We start from the raw sequence: 19119 nt of genomic DNA on the forward strand, positions 1-19119 counted from the left end.
TTCATTTCAACCTCCCACGCGCTGCAAGGCGTGATTCTCTCGTCCCATATGACGGATGCCAAAACTAAGGCCAGACCAGGCGGTGAGTGGGCTCCGGGGCCCGCGCCCCGAATTGGGAAGGCGGGCCCAAAGCCTGGGCTCGCCGGCGGGGTGGGGCCGGGCGCCCAGCAGCTTACAGGTGCGTAAATCCTCGGGGGAATCCTCGGTTCCACCTGGGCGCGGCGAGGAAATTGCACCATGTATGGGTAACTACGTCAGAGGAGGCAGACCGCCGCTGTCGTGGGGGACGCCGGGTCCGTCCCTTTCCCCCACGAAAAGGCGGCTACCGGACTGTAGGAGGCGTAGACAAGCTCAGTGCGGACTGGCAAAAGGCGGCGCGTCTGGGGAGGTGGAGCCCTGAGGTGTCCAGTGCCGTTGAAAATCGCCCGCTCCCCCCTCCCCCCCGCAATCGAAGTGGTTCAGCCCGAGAACTTTTCATTCATAAAAAGAAAAGACTCCGCGAGGAGCAAGTGAGTCAGAACCGAAGCCGGCGACGCGGACCCCACAAGGCAGCCAGCCAGGGCATGTTCCGAGACTTTGGGGAACCCGGACCGAGCTCCGGGGCCGGCGGTGCGTACGGCGGCCCGGCGCAGCACCCCCCTTCAGGCCAGCAGGTGAGAGGGACCCGACGCCTGGGGTTCCCGGGTGGACAGCGCCTGGGACGCTGCGGTCGGCTCCGCACACTTTGGGATTGGGGTCGGGAACAGGAGTAGGGACTGGGTCTGGGGCCGTGGCCGTGGCCGCGGATGCTGCCCATTCTCCTCCGTCTAGAGGCACATTTCCCCCGCAGCTCAGGGGAATGCTCGCGGCGGGCGCAACAGGATCTGCGAACGTCCCCTCTCGCTGGCCCCTTTTTCCTTCGCTGTCTGCTGTCCATCTGTCCGGCCGTCTCTGTTACCTTCTTTCTTTCCTCCCGTCCACGACTAATTTCTTTGTCCTGTCTGCGTCAGAAGGACGCCCCTTAGTCCGGGATTAGTCCCAGCTCCGACAGGAGCAGAGGGTTTGACCCAGCGCGGACGAAATTCCCGGGATCCGAAGTCTGGGCTGAGGCCGAGAAGTCCCCACACAGGAGGGAGGCGGGATCCCCCGGCAGGCTAGCCCCGACAGACTGGGAATCCTCAGCACAGTCTGTGACCATCTGTGTGTCCGTTTGTCTGTCCCTCTCTATCCTGTCGCCAAGTCCCTATCCCCTTCTTGGCGCAGTGGAGCCTGGTGGGATCCCGGAGACGGGTTCTCGACCCCTAATTTACAGGCTGGGGCCAGTGGAGACTGAGAGATGCCGGGACACGCGCAGGGTCTTGCAGCGGGCAGCTCCCGCGCCCCCGACTCTCGTCACCGAAGGGCGCCCCGCTGCAGGCTGGGGGGACGTGGGTGGCTGCAGGTGCCCATTTCCTGTCGAGGGGCAGCGCGCACGTGTCGCTAGGGGAGGGAAGGAGCGGCGTCCGTTCCGCCGAGTCACAGCGGCCGAGTCACGGTGGCTGACTCACCCGGGGCGCCCCTCCCTTCCTGGCCCGGAGCGGCCCGGGCCCGGACTACCTCGGGAGCGGGAGACGCCGCCGGCGGTGCCTCGGTCCCGGAACTGGGGTCACTGGGCCACTGGGCCCGCAGCGCTGGGCCGGGGACACCGCTGTCTGGACTTGCCTGGGCTTGTGGCACGCTTCCGGAGGCCTGGGCGCCAGGGCCCAGCCCCAAGGCTTGAACCCAGTTCTCCTCCCCAATGCTGAATCCCCATCTCAAGCCCTTCCTCAGATTTCTGGCTGAAAGAAAATCTTGGCAGGTAGTACATGGAGCTCATACAGTGCAGCCTGCATGGTCGGGGAGCTTTGTACCTCATTAACCGTATTTCACAGAATCTAACAATTCATTGATTTGAAAACCCACCATTATATTGTGCTGCTACATTTTTCTTTTCTTTTCAAGATTTTATTTATTTATTTGACAGAGAGAGAGAGCGAGAGAGGGAACACAAGTAGGGGGAGTGGGAGAAGGAGAAGCAGGCTTCCCGTGGAGCAGGGAGCCCAATACAGGACTTGATCCCAGGACCCTGGGATCATGACCTGAGCTGAAGGCAGATGCTTAACGACTGAGCCACCCAGGTGCCCCAATGCCACTAAATTTTTCTAAAGCTGCCAAGTGAACTGTGATTTCAGAGCTACTAAAGGGCATCTCTTAGCATCAATGAAATGCCATAATCCTCACCTACCACAATATTAAAAGTAAGGCAACGGAGGCACATTGAGGTTAAATAACTTGCCCAGAGTCATGGCCAGTAAGTGGCTGAGCTAAGAGCTCACTGGGACAGCTTAAACCCAAGGCAGTGGTTCTTGCCCACCACAGCCTCTGGGCACTGGACACCTGCCACTTACCAGGCCCTGTCCCACACATTCTCTCACCGGATTCTCTCAGCCAGCCTTGGAGACAGGAGTTGGAATTCTCCTCTTTGTGCAGGTGGGATTCAGGCAGAGTACAGGAGTATGCCTGGGCCCAAACCCCACTTCCCACTTATTGGCTATGTGTTTATGGACAACTGTTTTCCCAACTGAAAATGAAGACACTGTTGTGCAAATTGGATGAGTCAGTATTTGTAAAGTAGTTGGGACAGTGCCTGGAATTCATACTTTATAGTATGGTCCGCTAGGACAATGAAGGCACGGCAAGGTTATGAGACTTGCCCAAAGTCACACAGCTCTTAAGCAGGGATTTGTCACCAAGTCAGTCTCTCTGTCAAGTTGTGCTCTTTCCGGTCTCTCGGAAGCAGCAGCTGCATTGAGGGTGGATGGCAGAGTGGCTTCTGTCCAGTGAAAACCCTCAGTCTACACAGACCTCATCCTTGGCTTTCCATTTCTCCATCCCTCAGAAGTTCCACCTCGTGCCAAGCATCAACGCTGTGAGTGGCAGCCAGGAGCTGCAATGGATGGTGCAGCCTCACTTCCTGGGACCCAGCAGCTACCCCAGGCCTCTGGCCTACCCCCAGTACAGCCCCCCGCAGCCCCGGCCAGGAGTCATCCGGGCCCTTGGGCCACCTCCAGGGGTTCGTCGACGGCCCAGTGAACAGGTAAGGAGCAGAGGCGTTGTACTGGTTCTGATGCCCACAAGGATGCTGAGGTGCAGAGGACAGGTTCTTGGCCAAAAGAACACAGGCTTAGAAAGGGGGGGGATGGGGAGGTGGGGCCACTGGTGACTCCTGGCCAAGGGAGAAAGTAATAGGAGCCCCTGGGGTGATCCAGAGGGCAAAGAGGTCACTTCTAGATCAGGGAAAGCTTTCTGGAGCTGGAGGTATATTAGCCTGGAAGGATGGGTAGGATTTGCATAGGTAGAGATGAAGGAAAAGACATTCCAGGTAGGGAGGATGGCAGGAGCAAGAATGGAGGTGGAGGTGAGAACATGTAAGGTGTGCATGTGGAAAGGTGGGTGGATGGTAGAGGGTCTCCACCTGCTGACATGTATGGTGATGGTGAACATATGCTGCCTAAGAAGGTGGGGAGAGAACAGAAAGGGGAGGGTTCCCTGCAGCTACTCTCTGGGTCTAAGTTTCCCTATCTCATTTAATCTTTACAAAACGCCTCTGAGGAATGCACTCTGGTTTTCTCCATTTTACAGCTGGGAAATGAAGGCACAGAGAGGTAGTCACTTGCCCAGATCACACAAGTAGTGAGCAATGAGACAGGTCTTTTTAATTCTATTTTTTTAAAAAGATTTTATTTATTTATTTGACAGAGAGAGACACAGCGAGAGAGGGAACACAAGCAGGGGGAGTGGGAGAGGGAGAAGCAGGCCTCCCTCGGAGCAGGGAGCGCAACGTGGGGCTCGATCCCAGGACGCTGGAATCATGACCTGAGCCTAAGACAGGCGCTTAACGACTGAGCCACCCAGGCGCCCCAGGTCCTTTTAATTCTAAAGTGAGATCCTAACCATCAAGCCACACTATCTCATCCAGAGGTAACAGAGGCTCAAAGCAGAGTGAGCTGGGAACTCTTGGCTCCCCAACCAGGGCTCCAGCTTTCACAGTGCTAAAAAAAAGTCTTTACCAAAATAAATAAGAGATAGAGGGTCTTTAAGGGAGTGGCTCCTCCTTCATTCTGGTATGTGAGACTATAGCGGAGTGAGGCTTGCGCATAGGGAGCTTACCCTGACAGCAGGGTAGAAGAGGAGAGAGGTCAGGATCTTGGAAAGATGTGCAGTTAGACAAGACTTTGTGACCAGTTGGAGAAGAGAACCATGCTGTGAGCCCCAGAGGCAGGCTCCTGGACTTCTTCAGCCCTGTCCTCAGGGGCGCTCTCTGTTTCTGGGACTCCTAGACTGGGGCTGTGAGCTCTAAGTGGGGTTCTTTTGGGGGAGGTGGTCTCCATCAGCAGGCCTCTCAGTGTTGAATAGAGTGAGTGGATTTTAGTTTCGGCCCTGGGACCATAAACGCGTTATTCATCCTCTCCAGGCTTCAGTTCCTTACATGGAAAGTTGGGTTAAGAATCTGTGTAAAGCTCTTCCGCCGGCATGTAATAGGTTCCTAATAAAAAACAACTTGCTCAGCCGCAACACTCATGAATCCCTCCTAGTGCTCACAATTTCTGCGGAAAAGGACACTTGGTTGTCAAGAGATTGAAAAGAATGAGGGTCCTTCGAGAAAGAGCGATTGGTTCCCAGGGGCTCAGAGTAAGAAAGGCCACTTCTGGCTGGACAATGAGAGAAAGCTTCCTGGAAGAGTGGGGGTATCTCAGTTGAGTCCTGAGAGATGGGGGGGGGTGTAAAGGTTTGTGGAGTGTGTGTGTGTGAGGGGGCATTCTAAGAGAGGAATCAGAGGAGGCAAAAGCTGGGTGCGAGGAGGGAATCTGATTAATTCCATCTTACTAAAGCGTGACTGCGGGGAACCGGTCGCGGTGCAGTGTGGTCCCTGAAGCGCAGGGGCGGGGGGGGGGGGCTGCACCGCCATGTCCTCCGCCAGGGTCCTAGCACTGGGCCACCGCACAAGGCGAGTGCCGGGCAACCAGTGGCCCAGGGTCTACCTCACTACTCCCTCTACCCGTCCAGATCAGCCCGGAGGAGGAGGAGCGCCGTCGAGTGAGGCGCGAGCGGAATAAGCTGGCCGCGGCCAAGTGCAGGAACCGTAGGAAGGAACTGACCGACTTCCTGCAGGCGGTGAGCACCGGCCGGTGCGGAGGGTGTCCAGGCCCCGGCCCACCGAACCTCAGAGGGCCGTGACTCCCCTGAGCCTGCGGGGCCCCAGGGGGAGCCCGTATATGAAGTCCCCTTCCCCCAGGCTCCCGTCGGAGGAGCATTCCTTCGGAGAAAACGACGAGGAAAAAGCAATTAAAAATTAGTTACAGCGCGTCTCACTCCCAGCAAAGCGGAGGAGAGCTAAAGCTTCGGCGGGCAACCTCCTTCTAAGATGCTCCGGGGCTTGATGGGAGTCGAGCCCATTTCTCCCAAGGGCTCATGGGAGTTGTAGTCCAGACTCGCCGGAGACCCACCCCCACCCCTCAATTACCACCACCTCCGGAGGCTACGCGGTATTCAGCCCTCATCTTCTAACTCCTCTCCTAACCCTCCACAGGAGACTGACAAACTGGAGGACGAGAAATCCGGTCTGCAGCGAGAGATTGAGGAGCTGCAGAAGCAGAAGGAGCGCCTGGAGCTGGTGCTTGAAGCCCACCGCCCCATCTGCAAAATCCCGGAAGGGGCCACGGAGAGCGACACGGGCGGCCGGGGCGGTACCAGCGGCACCAGCAGCCCACCAGCCCCCTCCTGCCCTGTACCTTGTATCTCTCTTTCCTCGGGGCCTGTGCTTGAACCCGAAGCATTGCACACCCCCACGCTCATGACCACACCCTCCCTGACTCCCTTCACCCCTAGTCCGGTCTTCACCTACCCCAGCACCCCTGAGCCCTGCGCCTCAGCCCATCGCAGGAGTAGCAGCAGCAGCGGGGACCCATCCTCTGACCCTCTCGGCTCCCCCACCCTCCTTGCCTTATGAGGCACCCCAGCCCCCTACCGGCGGGTCCCACTCTAGCCAATGTCTCCCCACCCATTGGTCCAGCTGGTCTGGACCATATCCCATGCCCATCCCCAGCAGGCTCTTCTCCATCCCTCCAGATGAGACTGAGCATATTTTGCTTCCCAGGAGAGTCAGCTTGGGGCCACCAAAGCTGCCCACTGTTTTTCCAGAGCTGGCTTCTCTAGCATAATTTGCACTAAATCAGAGACAAAATATTTCCCATTTGTGCGAGGGAACTCCTGGCAACCAAAAAGGACTTTGTAGATCCCTAGAGGTCCTCTAGAGCCCTAAGCCCCTCCAGACCACACCTACAGTCTTCATCACCCTCTTCCTGTGATCCACCCAATCCTACTCTGACAGAAGATGATACTCTACCAGCCTAGAACACTAACTCACCCAGCCCCACACTGCCAGCAGCACCAAGTGATTGAACCAGGGCATTCTGCTGGCCCCTCCTGAATGGCAGGAGAGTGCCAGAGGCTTCTGTGATGAGCTGACCTGCAGCCCCCCCAGCTCTGAGAAGACTTTAGCTCCAGGGAATCCAAGCCTCCACAACGAAGGCAGCTGCTATTTATTTTCCCACAGAGAGTATTTTTATACAAACCGGCCAAAATGCAATAAAAGGCTCGAAGTTCTGGCCTGGTCTCATTGAACCCAGAGGCAAAAGGGAGAACATTTGGACCCAGAAGCCCGAGGCTCCCGTCTCAGCTCTGTGGACTTACTGCATGAGTTTGGACAAATCATTTGATATTTCTGGACCTCGGTTGTCTTATCTGACAAATGAGGTTACATCTGCTCTGCCTCGTCTCTTAAGACTGAGAGGAGGAATAGAGTGCTGTTGGGTGCAAGCCAAAAGGATTATCATCTTCCTCCTGATGGGGGCCCACAGCGCTCCTGCGTGGGCCACAGGAGGGCGCTGTTATGCCCCGTCCAGCCTCGGGGGAGGCCGCTGAGTGGGTTCTAGGCCCCCAACACCTGCTTCCTGCCCCATTGTCTTGGACAGGAAGGAGCCGGGAAGGGAGCTGGAGCCACTTCAGGGGCCGGATCACTGCCTGTCCCGAGGCCTAATGGGGGGAGCCAGGGGCTTACCACGGTCCCACATCCCGCCCCAGGCTTGAGGTAGTGGGGGAGTCAGCCACCTTAGGTCTGCAGCCCCTCCGGATGGGAATGGTACCCTGTCTCAACGTCCCCGCCCTCGTCCCCACCCCGGCGAGTCCCAAACAGACGCTGCCCAGGCCACGGGCTCTGCTTCCGTTCCAGTTTATTAGCCCCCACCCCGCCCCCAGCAAGTCCCTTCTTTCCAGCCTCCGGTCCCCCTGCTGCCCCACCAGCGAGGGCGAGGGGCCCTCCTTGGTGCCAGAGTTTCCAAATCCATGCCAGCGGCCCCTCGTGCGCAGGCGGGACGGCGTCCAGGTCCCGAGGTCCACCTCAGTCCCGGCGCTTGGGAAGCAGTCTGGTCGAGCGTCGACGTGAAGGAAGCTGAGCCCTCAGTCATCTGGGGAGCAGGCCAGGGGCAATTGATCGGGACTGCCCACGCTGCCGGTGCTGGAGCTTCCATCGCCCAGGTCGCGGGGCCCGCAGGGGGGCAAGGCGAGCTCGGGTGTCGGCCCGGCGCTTGAGCCCCCAGCGCCGCCGGGGCCGCCCCGGGGGCCCCACTCCTCGCCCAGAGCCAGGCAGAGCTCCTTAAGCGCCAGGTTCTCCCGCAGCAGCTCCTCCTGGCGGCCCTCCAGCTCGGCCAGCTTCTGCCAACAACCGCCCAAGTCCTCGCGCACGGCTCGGGATGCTTGGGTCCCGAAGAGCTGCCACTGGCGCGCGGCTCGCCGGCCGCGCTGGCGCTCCGAGTCCAGGAAGCAGCAGAGGTCGCGCAGCTCACGGTTCTCGGCCTGTAAGCGCCGGTTGAGCTGCTTGAGCTCGCGGATCTCGCCCAGGTGACCCTGCAGCTGCCGATTCACCTCCTGCATGAGGCGGCCGCGCTGCACCAGAGCCGCCAGGCGCGCCGCCTCCTCCCGCCGCAGGCGCCGCACCAGCTCTTCCTTGCCCAGCGCCGCCATCTCCTCGTCCGTCAGCTCCTCCAGGCCGCCCGCCTCGGCCTCCATGGCTGCTCAGGCCTCTGGAGCATCGCCTGCCCGCCGCCGCGGCCCAGGAGCCCAAGTCGAGCTCTGCGCGCTCCGGGTCGGGCTCGGGCTCCGCGGGCGGCAGGCTGTGGCAGTATAGCGTAGGCTGCAGCAGCCCCCGGGGGTGGGCACGCGGCGGGGCGCGCGCCGGGGCGGGGCCGTATGACGCTAAGGAAGGACAGCCAATCCAGGGAAGGCTCCCCGGAAAGGGGCGGGACTTGAGCGCAGACTACAGAGAAAGACGGAGCCACTTCCCCGCCCACTCCGGACGGCGGAGTTACGGACCGTCTTGGACGCTGTGTCCCAGCGCCACCACCCTCCGACAGGTGACCCCAAACTAGGCGCTTCGTACTTCCCAGTTCCAAACTTCCTCAAGCTCTCGCCTAGGCCTCTCAGCTCCTTCTGAGAACCAAGACTGCGGCGTCGGCCACTGACTCTCCTGCCCACCCCTCGACGGCACCCAGACGGATCTCGTTACCAACTTTCCTAGCTTAGTTCATACTCGAGAGTCTCGGCTCACTGAACATCTCTCCCAGCTCTTTGGAGCCCAGAGTCCAGACGTGCGTGACTCAGCATCAGCCTGCCCTTTCATGGAAATTTTCCTGCCCGGGGGGAGGCGCATACAGGGATTCATTTGTTCAGTAAACTTTTATTGTATGCAAAGCTCAGGCAGAAATAAACTTGACTAGGATTCTGATCCTGTCCTCAAAGGGGTCGTAATTTATTTTTTTAAAGATGTTATTTATTTATTTACTTGAGAGAGAGAAAGAGAGCACGAGCAGGGGGGAGGGGCAGAGGGAGAGGGAGAAGACGACTCCCCGCTGAGCAGGGAGCCTGACCCTGGACTCAATCCCAGGATCCTGGGATCATGACCTGAGCCGAAGGCAGAGGCTTAACCGACTGAGCCACTCAAGCGCCCAAAGGGGTCGTAATCTAGTGGGGGAGACAGGCTGTGTAAAACCAGAAGTAAACGGGGGATGGGCATGGTCTGAGGGAGCTCCACCCCCCAAAAAAAGGTTTCCCCAAAGAGGTGGTAATCTGAGGGGCCCCGAAAGATGTATGGGAGTTTGCCAAGTAAAGAGAAAGCTATTTCAGGGAGCGGGAATAGCATGGTGAAAGACACTGGGGGCCTAGCTGCTTTAGGAACCGTGAGAGTAGCTCGATGTTTTCAAAAGGTAGTTGTGTGGAGAAAATGGTAAAATGAGGGAGAGAAGCAACAAAGGTAGTTGGCTGGAGCGTTGCCACAGGCCAGCTAGTAGGATTTTAAGCAGGGGAGTAACATTTTAAAATATGCATTTAAAAAATTATTCCGGGGGTGCCTGGGTGGCTCAGTCGTTAAGCGTCTGCCTTCGGCTTGGGTCATGATCCCAGGTTCCTGGGATCGAGCCCCGCATCGAGCTCCCTGCTCGATGGGAGGCCTGCTTCTCCTTCTCCCTCTCCACCTGCTTGTGTTCCCTCTCTCGCTTTCTCTCTCTCTGTCAAATAAATAAATAAAATCTTAAAAAAAAAAATTCTTCCGGCTGCTCTGTGTGGGATGAACCATGGGGAAGAGACGTAGGCAGGGAGATTAGTAAGAACACTGTGTCAATGGGCAAGGTAGAGCTATGCAGAAGGACTGGGCTGGGACAGTGCCAGTAGGGGTGGAGAGGACAAAACATTCTAGAAATATTCAGGAGGCAAATCAGCAGAACTGAATGTGAGGAGTGAGGACTCTGGGAGAAAGCACAGGGTTCTGGGATGAGAACTGGGTGAATGTTGGGACTGTCACTGAGATAGGAACGCAGGAAAGAAACAGATCGGAAAGAGACTTGTCTGGCTTTTGAGGGACCTGTAGGGTAGACAGCGTAGAAAGACGAGCAGATAGGCAGCCCTCTGATGTGGACTTCCAGCCAGAGCTCTGAGCTACAGAGTAAGAGAAGTCATTAGTGCAGGGGGGTGGGGTTTGGGGGGTTAAAACCATGGGAGCACGTGCCCCATGCCCAAGAGAGTTGCTCAGCTGCAGGATGGACTGAGGCGCTCCCAGCAAGGCCCCTTGGAAGTTAGGTCAGATATATTTTTTGCAGAGAAAAGATTTAGGACAAAGACCTGTGAAACCCCTACATTTAAGATACACGTCAAAGTAGGGAGGCCCAGAAAAGGGCAGAGAAAGTGGGAGAAAAGCCAGAAGGAAGTGTGGGGGAAGGCTGCCAGCGCAGGGGAGAGACTGGCCGTTGGCCTCGACTCCCGAAGTCTTCCTGCAAACTGGGCCAGGATGGGGGGGCGGGGACGGGGAGCCTGGGATTGCCCCTCCCGCCGGGAGGAGGGGCTACTCCTCTTCCTTCGCCGCTTCTGCCCCCACCCTCTCTGTCCCGGAAGTGGTCCTTCTCTGGCTCCGGGTGCCGGGAGCCGAATCTCGGCGCTCCCGGAAGTAGCCTGCAGGCGGCGCGCCCGGCCCGGGCAGTGCTCGCTCCAACCGGGGCTCTGCAGCTGCGCCCGGGTCTGGGCGTCGCCATGACCAGCGAGCTGGACATCTTCGTAGGGAACACGACCCTCATCGACGAGGACGTGTATCGCCTCTGGCTGGATGGTTACTCGGGTATGTGGGGGGCCGTCTGTGGAGCGGGTCAGGAGGGGCGGTGGTTTGGGATGGGAGGGGGCGGGGCCAGGACTCCCGTCCTTTGGGGAAGTGGGCAGAGGGAGTAAGGGGTGTTTAGAAGTCGGACTTGGGATCCCCCGAGGGCCTGTGGGTTCGCGGAGCGGGGCTTAATGCTGGCGCCCACACCCCAGTGAGCGACGCGGTGGCCCTGAGGGTGCGCTCGGGAATCCTGGAGCAGACGGGCGCCACGGCGGCCGTGCTGCAGAGCGACACCATGGACCACTACCGTACTTTCCACATGCTCGAGCGCCTGCTGCACGCACCGCCCAAGCTGTTGCACCAGCTCATCTTCCAGATCCCGCCCTCCCGACAGGCGCTGCTCATCGAGAGGTGGGATACCAATCAGTCTGACCATATACCCATTTTGCAGGGCGAAACTGAGGCCCGGGTTGGGATGGGACTTACACAAGGTCTGAGAAAGTTGAGAGTAGGAGGGGCCAAACCTAGGCCCTGCCGGACCCCCGTTTCCCTCCTATGTGGAAAGTCAGTGGTGTCCTCTGCCTCCACGCAGGTACTATGCCTTTGACGAGGCCTTTGTGCGGGAGGTCCTGGGCAAGAAGCTGTCCAAGGGCACCAAGAAAGACCTGGACGACATCAGCACCAAAACAGGCATCACCCTCAAGAGCTGCCGGAGACAAGTGGGCACTGCATCCCTGCCCCCCAACACAACATCCCATGTCCAGTCTGTCCCTTCACTCCATCCCTTTGGTCACTGCCCCAGCTCCATTCTCCTCCCCCACCTCTGATTGTGGCAGGGGCTTCATACCCAGTCTCTTGTCCCTTTTTTTGCTCTTCCAAAGCATCTCCTATTCCCCTGCGGGAGCTACTCTTTCAGAAGCTCAGATCTGACCATAGCTTTCCCCTCCTCGTAAATTTTAATTGACTCTCCCACTCCATCCTGGATAGTAGCCACACTCCTTGGCCTTGACCGTCATACTCTTCTGTGATCTGGTCTCTGCCAGCCTTTCTCCGCTTATATTTCTCCAGCCCCTGGCTTTCTTTTTGCTCCTGCTACTCCTACCTGGAGGGTACTATTCTTGGCCTTATCTACCCCTTGAAATACAAAGCAGGGGGTCAGATGCCACCTTCTCCACAAGCCTTTTTGGTGGCCCAGAAGGGAGAAGTAACCCTCCTGGGCCTTTAGTATTTTTTCTCTGTGTCTTTTGTGCACTCCTGAACAGCTTAGCATTTGCTTGTTTTTTTTTTTTTTTACTTCCTGGACCTCAGCCAGGAGAGTCAGTTCCAACACGAGCTCATGAAGAACTGGAGAGCATGATGCTAAAATAGGGGGAATTCAGAGGTAGGAGTGAGTAAACATTTATCCAGGGCAAGATGCTTGAATTGATAACAGGTATTAACAGTTAATAGTTTATTGAAGAATACCACATGCTAAGTCAGCATCTGTTGACTGGATAGATGGATAGGTGAGGCAAGGATGTTCAGTAATCAGTTTATTGGATGACCAGCCTCTGACCAGCCCTCCTTCCTCCCCTAACTGCCCTACAGTTTGACAACTTTAAGCGAGTCTTCAAGGTGGTGGAGGAAATGCGGGGCTCCCTGGTGGATAACATTCAGCAACACTTCCTCCTGTCTGACCGGTTGGCCAGGTGAGGGGCTGGGCAAAGAGCCAGCCATCTCCCTTTCCTGCAAGCTTCTTCCTTGGGCCATAAGGCAGGTCCACTTTCCCCACCCCAACCCACTTGACCTCCTGGCTGCATTGGGGGATGGCTCTCCTACTCCTGGTCTGCGCTTTGGATCAGACTGGCCTGGCTTCAGATTCCAGCCTGGCCATTTACCAGTGGGGCTGTTGTGAGATGCCACATGTAAATCCCGTGTTGCAGCCCCTGGGGCTTAGGAAGTGCTCAGTAAATGGTAACTGTTATGCTCAGGTCTCCCTCTGTTCCCCTTAGGAGACCTGGGCTGAAACCTCTGTACGCAGATGGGGAGGCCCAGAGAGAAGTGGCTTGAAGCACGTCACATAGTGAGCTGGGGCAGAGACAGGCCGGAAGTCGGATGCCCCGCCAAAGTCACAGGTTCGAGCTGCTCGCTAAAAAGGAATTTGAAACCCTGACAGGCTCACTCTCCCCTCCTTGCAGGGACTATGCGGCCATCGTCTTCTTTGCCAACAACCGTTTCGAGACAGGGAAGAAAAAACTGCAGTATCTGAGCTTTGGTGACTTTGCCTACTGTGCTGAGCTGATGATCCAGAACTGGACCCTCGGAGCCGTCGGTGAGACCCCCACTCACCCAGGTGCCCGGATACCTCCCCACCCTCTCAGGACCTGGTTCCCCACCAACAGTTTCTCCTGCAGGCCCCAGTTTCCAGCATCCTTTCTTCTTCAGTGCCTGAACCGCAGCCACTGCTGCTCATAGCCGTGTCCCCACGCACAGCTCGTCTGCAGACAAAGGGCCCGCCACTTGTCTGTGGCCCGGGGCAAGTCCCTCCACCTTTCCGACACTCCCTTCTCTCTGTCACGGGGTGTGCTGAGATGATGGGTGTGGAAGGCTCCGGATATCACCGGAGGGGTTTTTACCCCCACCCCCATTCCCTTGCTGGGCCTCCCCCAGACTCCCAGGTGGATGACATGGATGTGGATCTAGACAAGGAGTTTCTCCAGGACTTGAAGGAGCTCAAAGTGCTTGTGGCTGACAAGGACCTTCTGGACCTGCACAAGAGGTGACCGTGGGGAATCCTCGGGCCGGGGCGTGAGTAGGGGCCCCAGCACCTCTGGGCTTACCCTGTCTCCCTGCAGCCTGGTGTGTACTGCCCTTCGGGGAAAGCTTGGTGTCTTCTCTGAGATGGAAGCCAACTTCAAGGTCTGTGGCCCAATCCAACCTCTGTCCCTTGTGCATCTTCAGCCTCACTGCACTGTCCCCACGGGGCAACTCTGCTCATGCCAGAGCGGGTAGCCCTGCTGCTGCTCCTTCCACCCACCTCAGGTGGGCGGGGGGGGGTGCACATCGGGGAGTTATTTGATTGAGGGAGGTGGATAGATTTCGGGGAGGGACATGCCTCTCCTCCAGCTGCTGGGCTCAGCCTCCAGCCTCGGGGACAGAAGGCAGAACTCCCAGGCTCTCTGCCCCACAGAACCTGTCCCGGGGGCTGGTGAACGTGGCTGCCAAGCTGACCCACAATAAGGATGTCAGAGACCTGTTTGTGGACCTCGTGGAGAAGGTGAGCTGTCCTGCCTGCTGCCCTCTGATCCCCAACCTGGCCTGTCCCTGGGCTGTACCAGCGCTAGATGTTTCCTTGGGCCCACAGTTCGTGGAACCCTGCCGTTCTGACCACTGGCCACTGAGTGATGTGCGGCTCTTCTTGAATCAGTATTCGGCATCTGTCCACTCCCTAGATGGCTTCCGGTGAGAGACCCCAGGCTTCCTTTCCAGCTTGGTCTTGATGTAGGCAGCCTCCTGCCAGGGCGTAACCCTCCTGCAGATGCAGGGTTCTCTCTTCTGCCCTAGGGGTGGAAGTCTGTGGGCCCTCCTCTTAGAGGCTGTGACCTGATCTTAGGTAGGCTCCTGAACCTCTCCACACCTCAGTTTCCCCTGTAGAACGGGAGGATCATGATGATAATAACTGTAGGAGTGGTGTGAGGAGTGAGGAAGCACTTAGGTGTATGAAGCTCTTGGAGCAGCATCTCACACATGATGGGGATTCAGGCGAAGGCCCCTGTCACTGTTTCCATTGCAGGCACCAGGCCCTCTGGGACCGCTACATGGGCACCCTCCGTGGCTGCCTCCTGCGCCTCTATCATGACTGAGGTCCCCTCCCACTGCCCTGCCCACACTGACAATAAAGCTGCCGTGACTTTGGAGGAGCCCGTGCGCGGGAGTGTGCGCGGGCGTACACACATCTGTCTCTGAGCGTCATGGTGACCGTGCATAGGGATGTATGTGTATGGGGGCCCCACAGAGCCTAGGATGTGTCAGAGTGTGGGGTGTCTGTGCTCTCCCCACCCCAGCTGAGTTCACGTGCAAGACAGGGAGCTCATCTTGGTTTATTCAAGCCATAGCAGGATTAGGAGGACAGGCAAAAGCCTTGGGTGGGGGCAACAAGGAGACAGCGGGCATAGCGGGAGAGGGCTGAGGCTCGGCGGCGCAGGCTCAGAGAGGGCAGGACACCGGGTGCTTCTTCACTGGTAGGTCCATGCGGGCTGTGAGCGGGTACTTGGTGATGCCGCATGCATTACTCCCGCGGTGCAGCCGGAAATAGCCCTAGGAAGTCAAGGGGACATCAGAGCCAGAAGGTGGGGCAAGGTCTGTCCTGCCCTGTACCCTCGGGTAGATCACACTCACCTCCTCACCCCATTCAGCACCCCAGGAGTTCTTCAGGATCCAGTATGGGTATGAGCGGCGACGATGAGGCCGGGATGAACCTCCCTCTGCCCGCCTCCCCGCCACTGAGTTGCTCCTCCCAAAACCCACCAGCAGGACAGAATGGTTCACAAGCCGGGGGTCACAGGTGGCAGGTGTGGCCTTGATCACACCCTTCTGGTATTGCTGCAAGGGCAGAGGGGCTGAGTCTGAGGCCACCTCCCCTAGATGTCCCTCCCCCCATTCCCAACCCTTTCCCACCTGCAGTAGCTTCATGTTGATGGTCACGGTGATGGGGCCTTGGGTGGCCAGGTACCAGGCGATTGCTGGGGGTAGAAGGTACCATTAGGCCCTGCTTCCTCTCTGCCCCCTGCTCTTGCCTCATAGTCTTACCCCCACCCCACCCCCCACCTCTCTGTGCCTACGTCTCTGTCTCTAGCCCAGTCTTTTGCCTCTATCCTGGTCTGTCTGTCCCTGTCATCCTGCCCCAGGCCTGCTCCCGCCCCGCTCTGCCCACATCCCTGCTCTGCCCGCACTCTGCTCGTTGTCCTGCAGCATCATGAAGTCCTGGATCCAGGCCACCTTCTTGTACTTCTTGGCCAGGCACTTGTGGGAATTGCCGTCCCCCTGGAATGGGTAGTCCTTTTCACTGGCCAATCCACCTGCAGATAAGCAAGGCCAGGGTGGAGGCTCAGCGCCTGAACTTCCCCCCTCCTCCCCCACCCCCTCCACCCCCGCCCCCAAAAGCTGCCCAGAGAGGCAGGGCACTCACTGTTGTTGAGGACAGTTATGAAGGCGTCCCAGACGAAGCCACCGCTGCACCCGTCCCCACAGCGGCCACAGTCAAGCAGCTCTGGCGCAAGAAGGGACGGTGTGGGCTGACCGCGCCCTGGCGCCCCCCCTCTCCCCCCTCACATGCCCCCTCCTTCAGCCATACCCTGCACGGAGACTTGCACCGACTTGTTGTATTTGATGCCCCACAGGGCCTCGATGTTGCCCGCTGTGGCCATGGCCCAGCAGCAGTTGCAGTTTTTCTAGCCGGGAAGGGGGTCAGTGGGAAGGTGTCCAGGCCTCGTCCCCCCCCTCCCCCCCCCACGCCACCGAGGCTGGACTGGGCCAGATGGGGGCAGATACCTGCTGCCTGATGGGTGAGATGACGCCCTTCAACCTCCGCCAGTCACAGCTGCGGGGCACCGACTCTCCCGACTCTTCAGACCCCACCTTTCTGCCCACGCTGGGTGCCTCTCCAGCCATCCTCTGGTGCCCATAGAGCTGGCCAAACTCCTCCTCTGGGGGATGGATGGACGGGGCCAACAGGGTCACAGTTTTGACCCCTTCTCCCCCATACTCTGCCTCTCCCACTCCAGCCATCCACATACTGGGTTATTTGAGTCCCCATGATACCCTGGGAGATAGGCACAAGGGTATCGAGGCCCAGAGAGAAGCCAGGTTTCTTCCTGGGACACACTCGCCTGCACTTGCTGTCTCACCCCCTAAGCTGGACTAGAACCCGGACCCGCCCCTGCTTTTTGTGATTTGGGGCAAGCAAACAGGCCTCTGGTCCTCAGGCTCCCTCTCTCTGGGAAATAAAAGCTGAAGGTCGTAACAATAAAAAAATTAAAAAAAAAAAAAAAACCTGAAGGTCTGCCCTGCCCAGCCACCAGTATCCCTGCAGAAGTCTCTGCCTCCCCACCTACCACCTAGGATCCAGGAAGCGTCCAGTACCTGTGAGGTCACTGAATGGAGTCACCCCAAACTCGGCTGTGCCCAAGTCTTCCGCCTCCAGCTGCTGAGCCTGGGCCAGGTTGCGTGCAAAGATGTCCAGGCGATGAGCATACTCTGGAGCAAAAGGGGGTGGTTCTAGGCGGCCTCCTGAGCCCACAGAAGCAGGAAGTGGCCGCTGGCTGGGCATCCTCCCACTCACACCCAGCCAGGTGAGCACGGCTCCTTTCTTGTGGCCACTGCAGGCCCCACCGCCAACATCTGGGCCAAGGAAATGGCTCCCCAGTCCCTCTAGGGTTGGGTTTTCCTCAGAGGCAGTAAGGGGGACATCTCTGCCCACCCACAGGGAAGACAAGTAAAGGGTCTGAAGGCAGAGTGACTCAGAAGGGAAAGGTGGGTGGTCAGAGACTGGCTTCCTGCCAGGTCATGTTCTCCCTTCACACCTCTGACTGCATGTTCCGAGCTGGAACATGATGAAGGTGGGGAAGGGGTGGGGTATGGGTCCATGGCATGGGCAGCCTGGGCTGAAAGGTGCCCACAGACCATCCCCCTATGGAAGACGAGACCCAGAGAGAGGGCGGGAGCAGGGCTGGGACCTCCTGGGCATGGAGAGTGAGTCCCCAGCTTGGGGACAAGATGAATATCCTTGGTGTTTCTGAAGGAATTCATGACTAGATGGTAGTCGGCCTGCTGCGCGGAGTGACAAGAAAGTGGCTGTGGAAGCAAGGGGTCCTCTGGGACGGGTAGACCCCTAACAGCTGCTGCCTGCCCTCCAAATTCATAGCAAAGAGTGATCCTGTCGCCCCTTGTGCAACGAGGGAGTACACCCCCAGCCCTGCCAACTTCCCTGCTGAGTGGCTTTGGCCCAGCCCATTCCCCACCCGCAATCTTGATTTCCTTATCTATTAAATGGGAGGCGGGGGTGAGACTGGAGATGTACATGCCCCATGATACCTTCTGGGTTTGAGTAACTCCGGTTGTACTGGGTCTGGAACAACATGAAGACCTGTTTCAGCTCCAGTGGCTGGGGACCTGGGTCCTGGCAAGGAACCAAGAGGGTGGGGGGAGAGCAGGTGAGGAGTCATTGCTGGGACCACACCTCGCCTTCCAGCCATGCAGGGTTGGGGCTAGGGGATCAGCTGCTTAGCCTGCAGGGTCTCCCTGCGTTAGCTTGGGCCTCATGGCATCATGTCAATCACCTCTGCAGCCTCAGTTGCTGTCTCTAAGAAATGGGAATAAGACAGTTGTTTCTGAAAGGGTGAGCCCTAGGCAGGAGTCTCGCAGAGGGAAGAGGATGGGAAGCAAGGGTGGTGGTGGGGCACTTACCTGGTTCCTGAGGGAGCCTTTGATGCCTTGGGGCAGGCCTGCCACCAACAGGGCCAGGAGGCAGGAAAGGTAGACAGTTACTGCCATGGTGCTGCGAGTGAGAGTGCTGGAAGCAGGAAGCTGTGCAGACCAAGGTGGAGGGGCTGAGAGGGCGGAGCTGGAGAAACCGCAAAGGAGAAACCCGGTTGAGAGGGGGAGGTGGACCCCTTGATCACAAGAGCTGCCTCAGGCCTTCAGGCCTTTGTCCCGTACAGCCCTCAGCCTGCCTGTTTCCCACTCCACCCTTTTTCTTCATTCAGCAGATACCTGCTGCCCACCCTGTTCTGGGCAATTCTGGGGCTACAGAGAAGGATCTGTCCTTAAGGAAACAGGAATAGACAGATCCCAAGTGAGCAGTTGCCATATATGGCCGTCAGTGTCGTGACAGGGAAGTCCAGGGGGCTATGGGTGCCACAGGTTTTGAAGCCCTGGGTGGGGATGGAGGGTGGTCATTGCCCCCTGGGGAAGCACTCTTGCTCATCCTGGGAAACTGAGTCAGCTCAAGGGTCATCCTCCAAGAAGCCTTTGCTGCTCCCCATCCTCTGGTGTCACCTGCAGCCCCTTGAGCCCCTGCTGAGCCTGCCTCCCAGCCACACCAGAAGCATCTGATGCCCCTGTGTCCTCAGCACCCAAGCCAGGGCCCAGCCCCGAGCAGGCTTGATCGGTGTTTGTAGACCTAACAAGTGGTTGTCACTGGGTTTTATTTTTTAAATTTTTTAAGATTTTATTTATTTATTTGACAGCACAAGCCGGGGGAGCAGGAGGGAGAGGGAGAAGCAGGCTCTCCGCTGAGCAGGGAGCTGGACGTGGGGCTTGATTCTGGGATCATGACCTGAGCCGAAGGTGGGCACTTAACTGACTGAGCCACCCAGGCGCCCCCGCTGTCATGGGTTTTAAATAGGAAAGTTCAGGGTCTAGGGTACGGTAAGTGGCGGCTACTG

At 58.1% G+C, this 19119-nt stretch overlaps 4 protein-coding genes across 10 annotated transcripts; 2 read left to right on the forward strand and 2 right to left on the reverse strand.

Moving 5' to 3' along the window:
• Positions 1-331: 331 nt before the first annotated feature.
• Positions 332-6663, forward strand: FOSL1 (FOS like 1, AP-1 transcription factor subunit). The gene is made up of 4 exons (XM_036077610.2): positions 332-653; positions 2897-3094; positions 5065-5172; positions 5588-6663. The coding sequence occupies exons 1-4, from the start codon at positions 564-566 to the stop codon at positions 6005-6007; spliced, it is 816 nt and encodes a 271-aa protein (XP_035933503.2). The 5' UTR covers positions 332-563; the 3' UTR covers positions 6008-6663.
• Positions 6664-7272: 609 nt separating this feature from the next.
• Positions 7273-8285, reverse strand: CCDC85B (coiled-coil domain containing 85B). The gene has a single exon (XM_036077613.2). The coding sequence runs from the start codon at positions 8122-8124 to the stop codon at positions 7516-7518; it is 609 nt and encodes a 202-aa protein (XP_035933506.1). The 5' UTR covers positions 8125-8285; the 3' UTR covers positions 7273-7515.
• Positions 8286-10525: 2240 nt separating this feature from the next.
• Positions 10526-15225, forward strand: FIBP (FGF1 intracellular binding protein). 4 transcript variants are annotated; one of them, XM_036077609.2, is made up of 10 exons: positions 10527-10717; positions 10909-11107; positions 11289-11415; positions 12284-12384; positions 12874-13028; positions 13346-13454; positions 13531-13594; positions 13866-13952; positions 14040-14137; positions 15091-15225. In XM_036077609.2, the coding sequence occupies exons 1-10, from the start codon at positions 10633-10635 to the stop codon at positions 15125-15127; spliced, it is 1062 nt and encodes a 353-aa protein (XP_035933502.1). In that variant the 5' UTR covers positions 10527-10632; the 3' UTR covers positions 15128-15225. The 4 variants fall into 4 exon arrangements, with proteins under 4 accessions (XP_077913898.1, XP_035933502.1, XP_035933500.1 ...); XM_036077607.2 differs by lacking the exon at positions 15091-15225 and adding an exon at positions 14469-14628; XM_036077608.2 differs by lacking the exon at positions 15091-15225 and adding an exon at positions 14469-14628 and having other exon boundaries at positions 10528-10717; positions 12874-13007.
• Positions 14760-18297, reverse strand: CTSW (cathepsin W). 4 transcript variants are annotated; one of them, XM_036077604.2, is made up of 10 exons: positions 18140-18297; positions 17768-17852; positions 16817-16930; positions 16226-16380; positions 16029-16125; positions 15864-15944; positions 15628-15753; positions 15353-15417; positions 15074-15277; positions 14760-14992 (listed from the first exon to the last, which is right to left on the reverse strand). In XM_036077604.2, exons 1-10 carry the CDS (start codon positions 18224-18226, stop codon positions 14882-14884), a joined length of 1125 nt encoding a protein of 374 aa, XP_035933497.2. In that variant the 5' UTR covers positions 18227-18297; the 3' UTR covers positions 14760-14881. The 4 variants fall into 4 exon arrangements, with proteins under 4 accessions (XP_035933497.2, XP_077913897.1, XP_035933496.2 ...); XM_078057771.1 differs by lacking the exon at positions 15074-15277; XM_036077603.2 differs by having other exon boundaries at positions 15074-15417.
• Between the last annotated feature and the right edge of the window lie 822 nt (positions 18298-19119).

The sequence above is a fragment of the Halichoerus grypus genome, chromosome 11, assembly GCF_964656455.1.
Source record: "Halichoerus grypus chromosome 11, mHalGry1.hap1.1, whole genome shotgun sequence".
NCBI lineage: Eukaryota > Metazoa > Chordata > Mammalia > Carnivora > Phocidae > Halichoerus > Halichoerus grypus.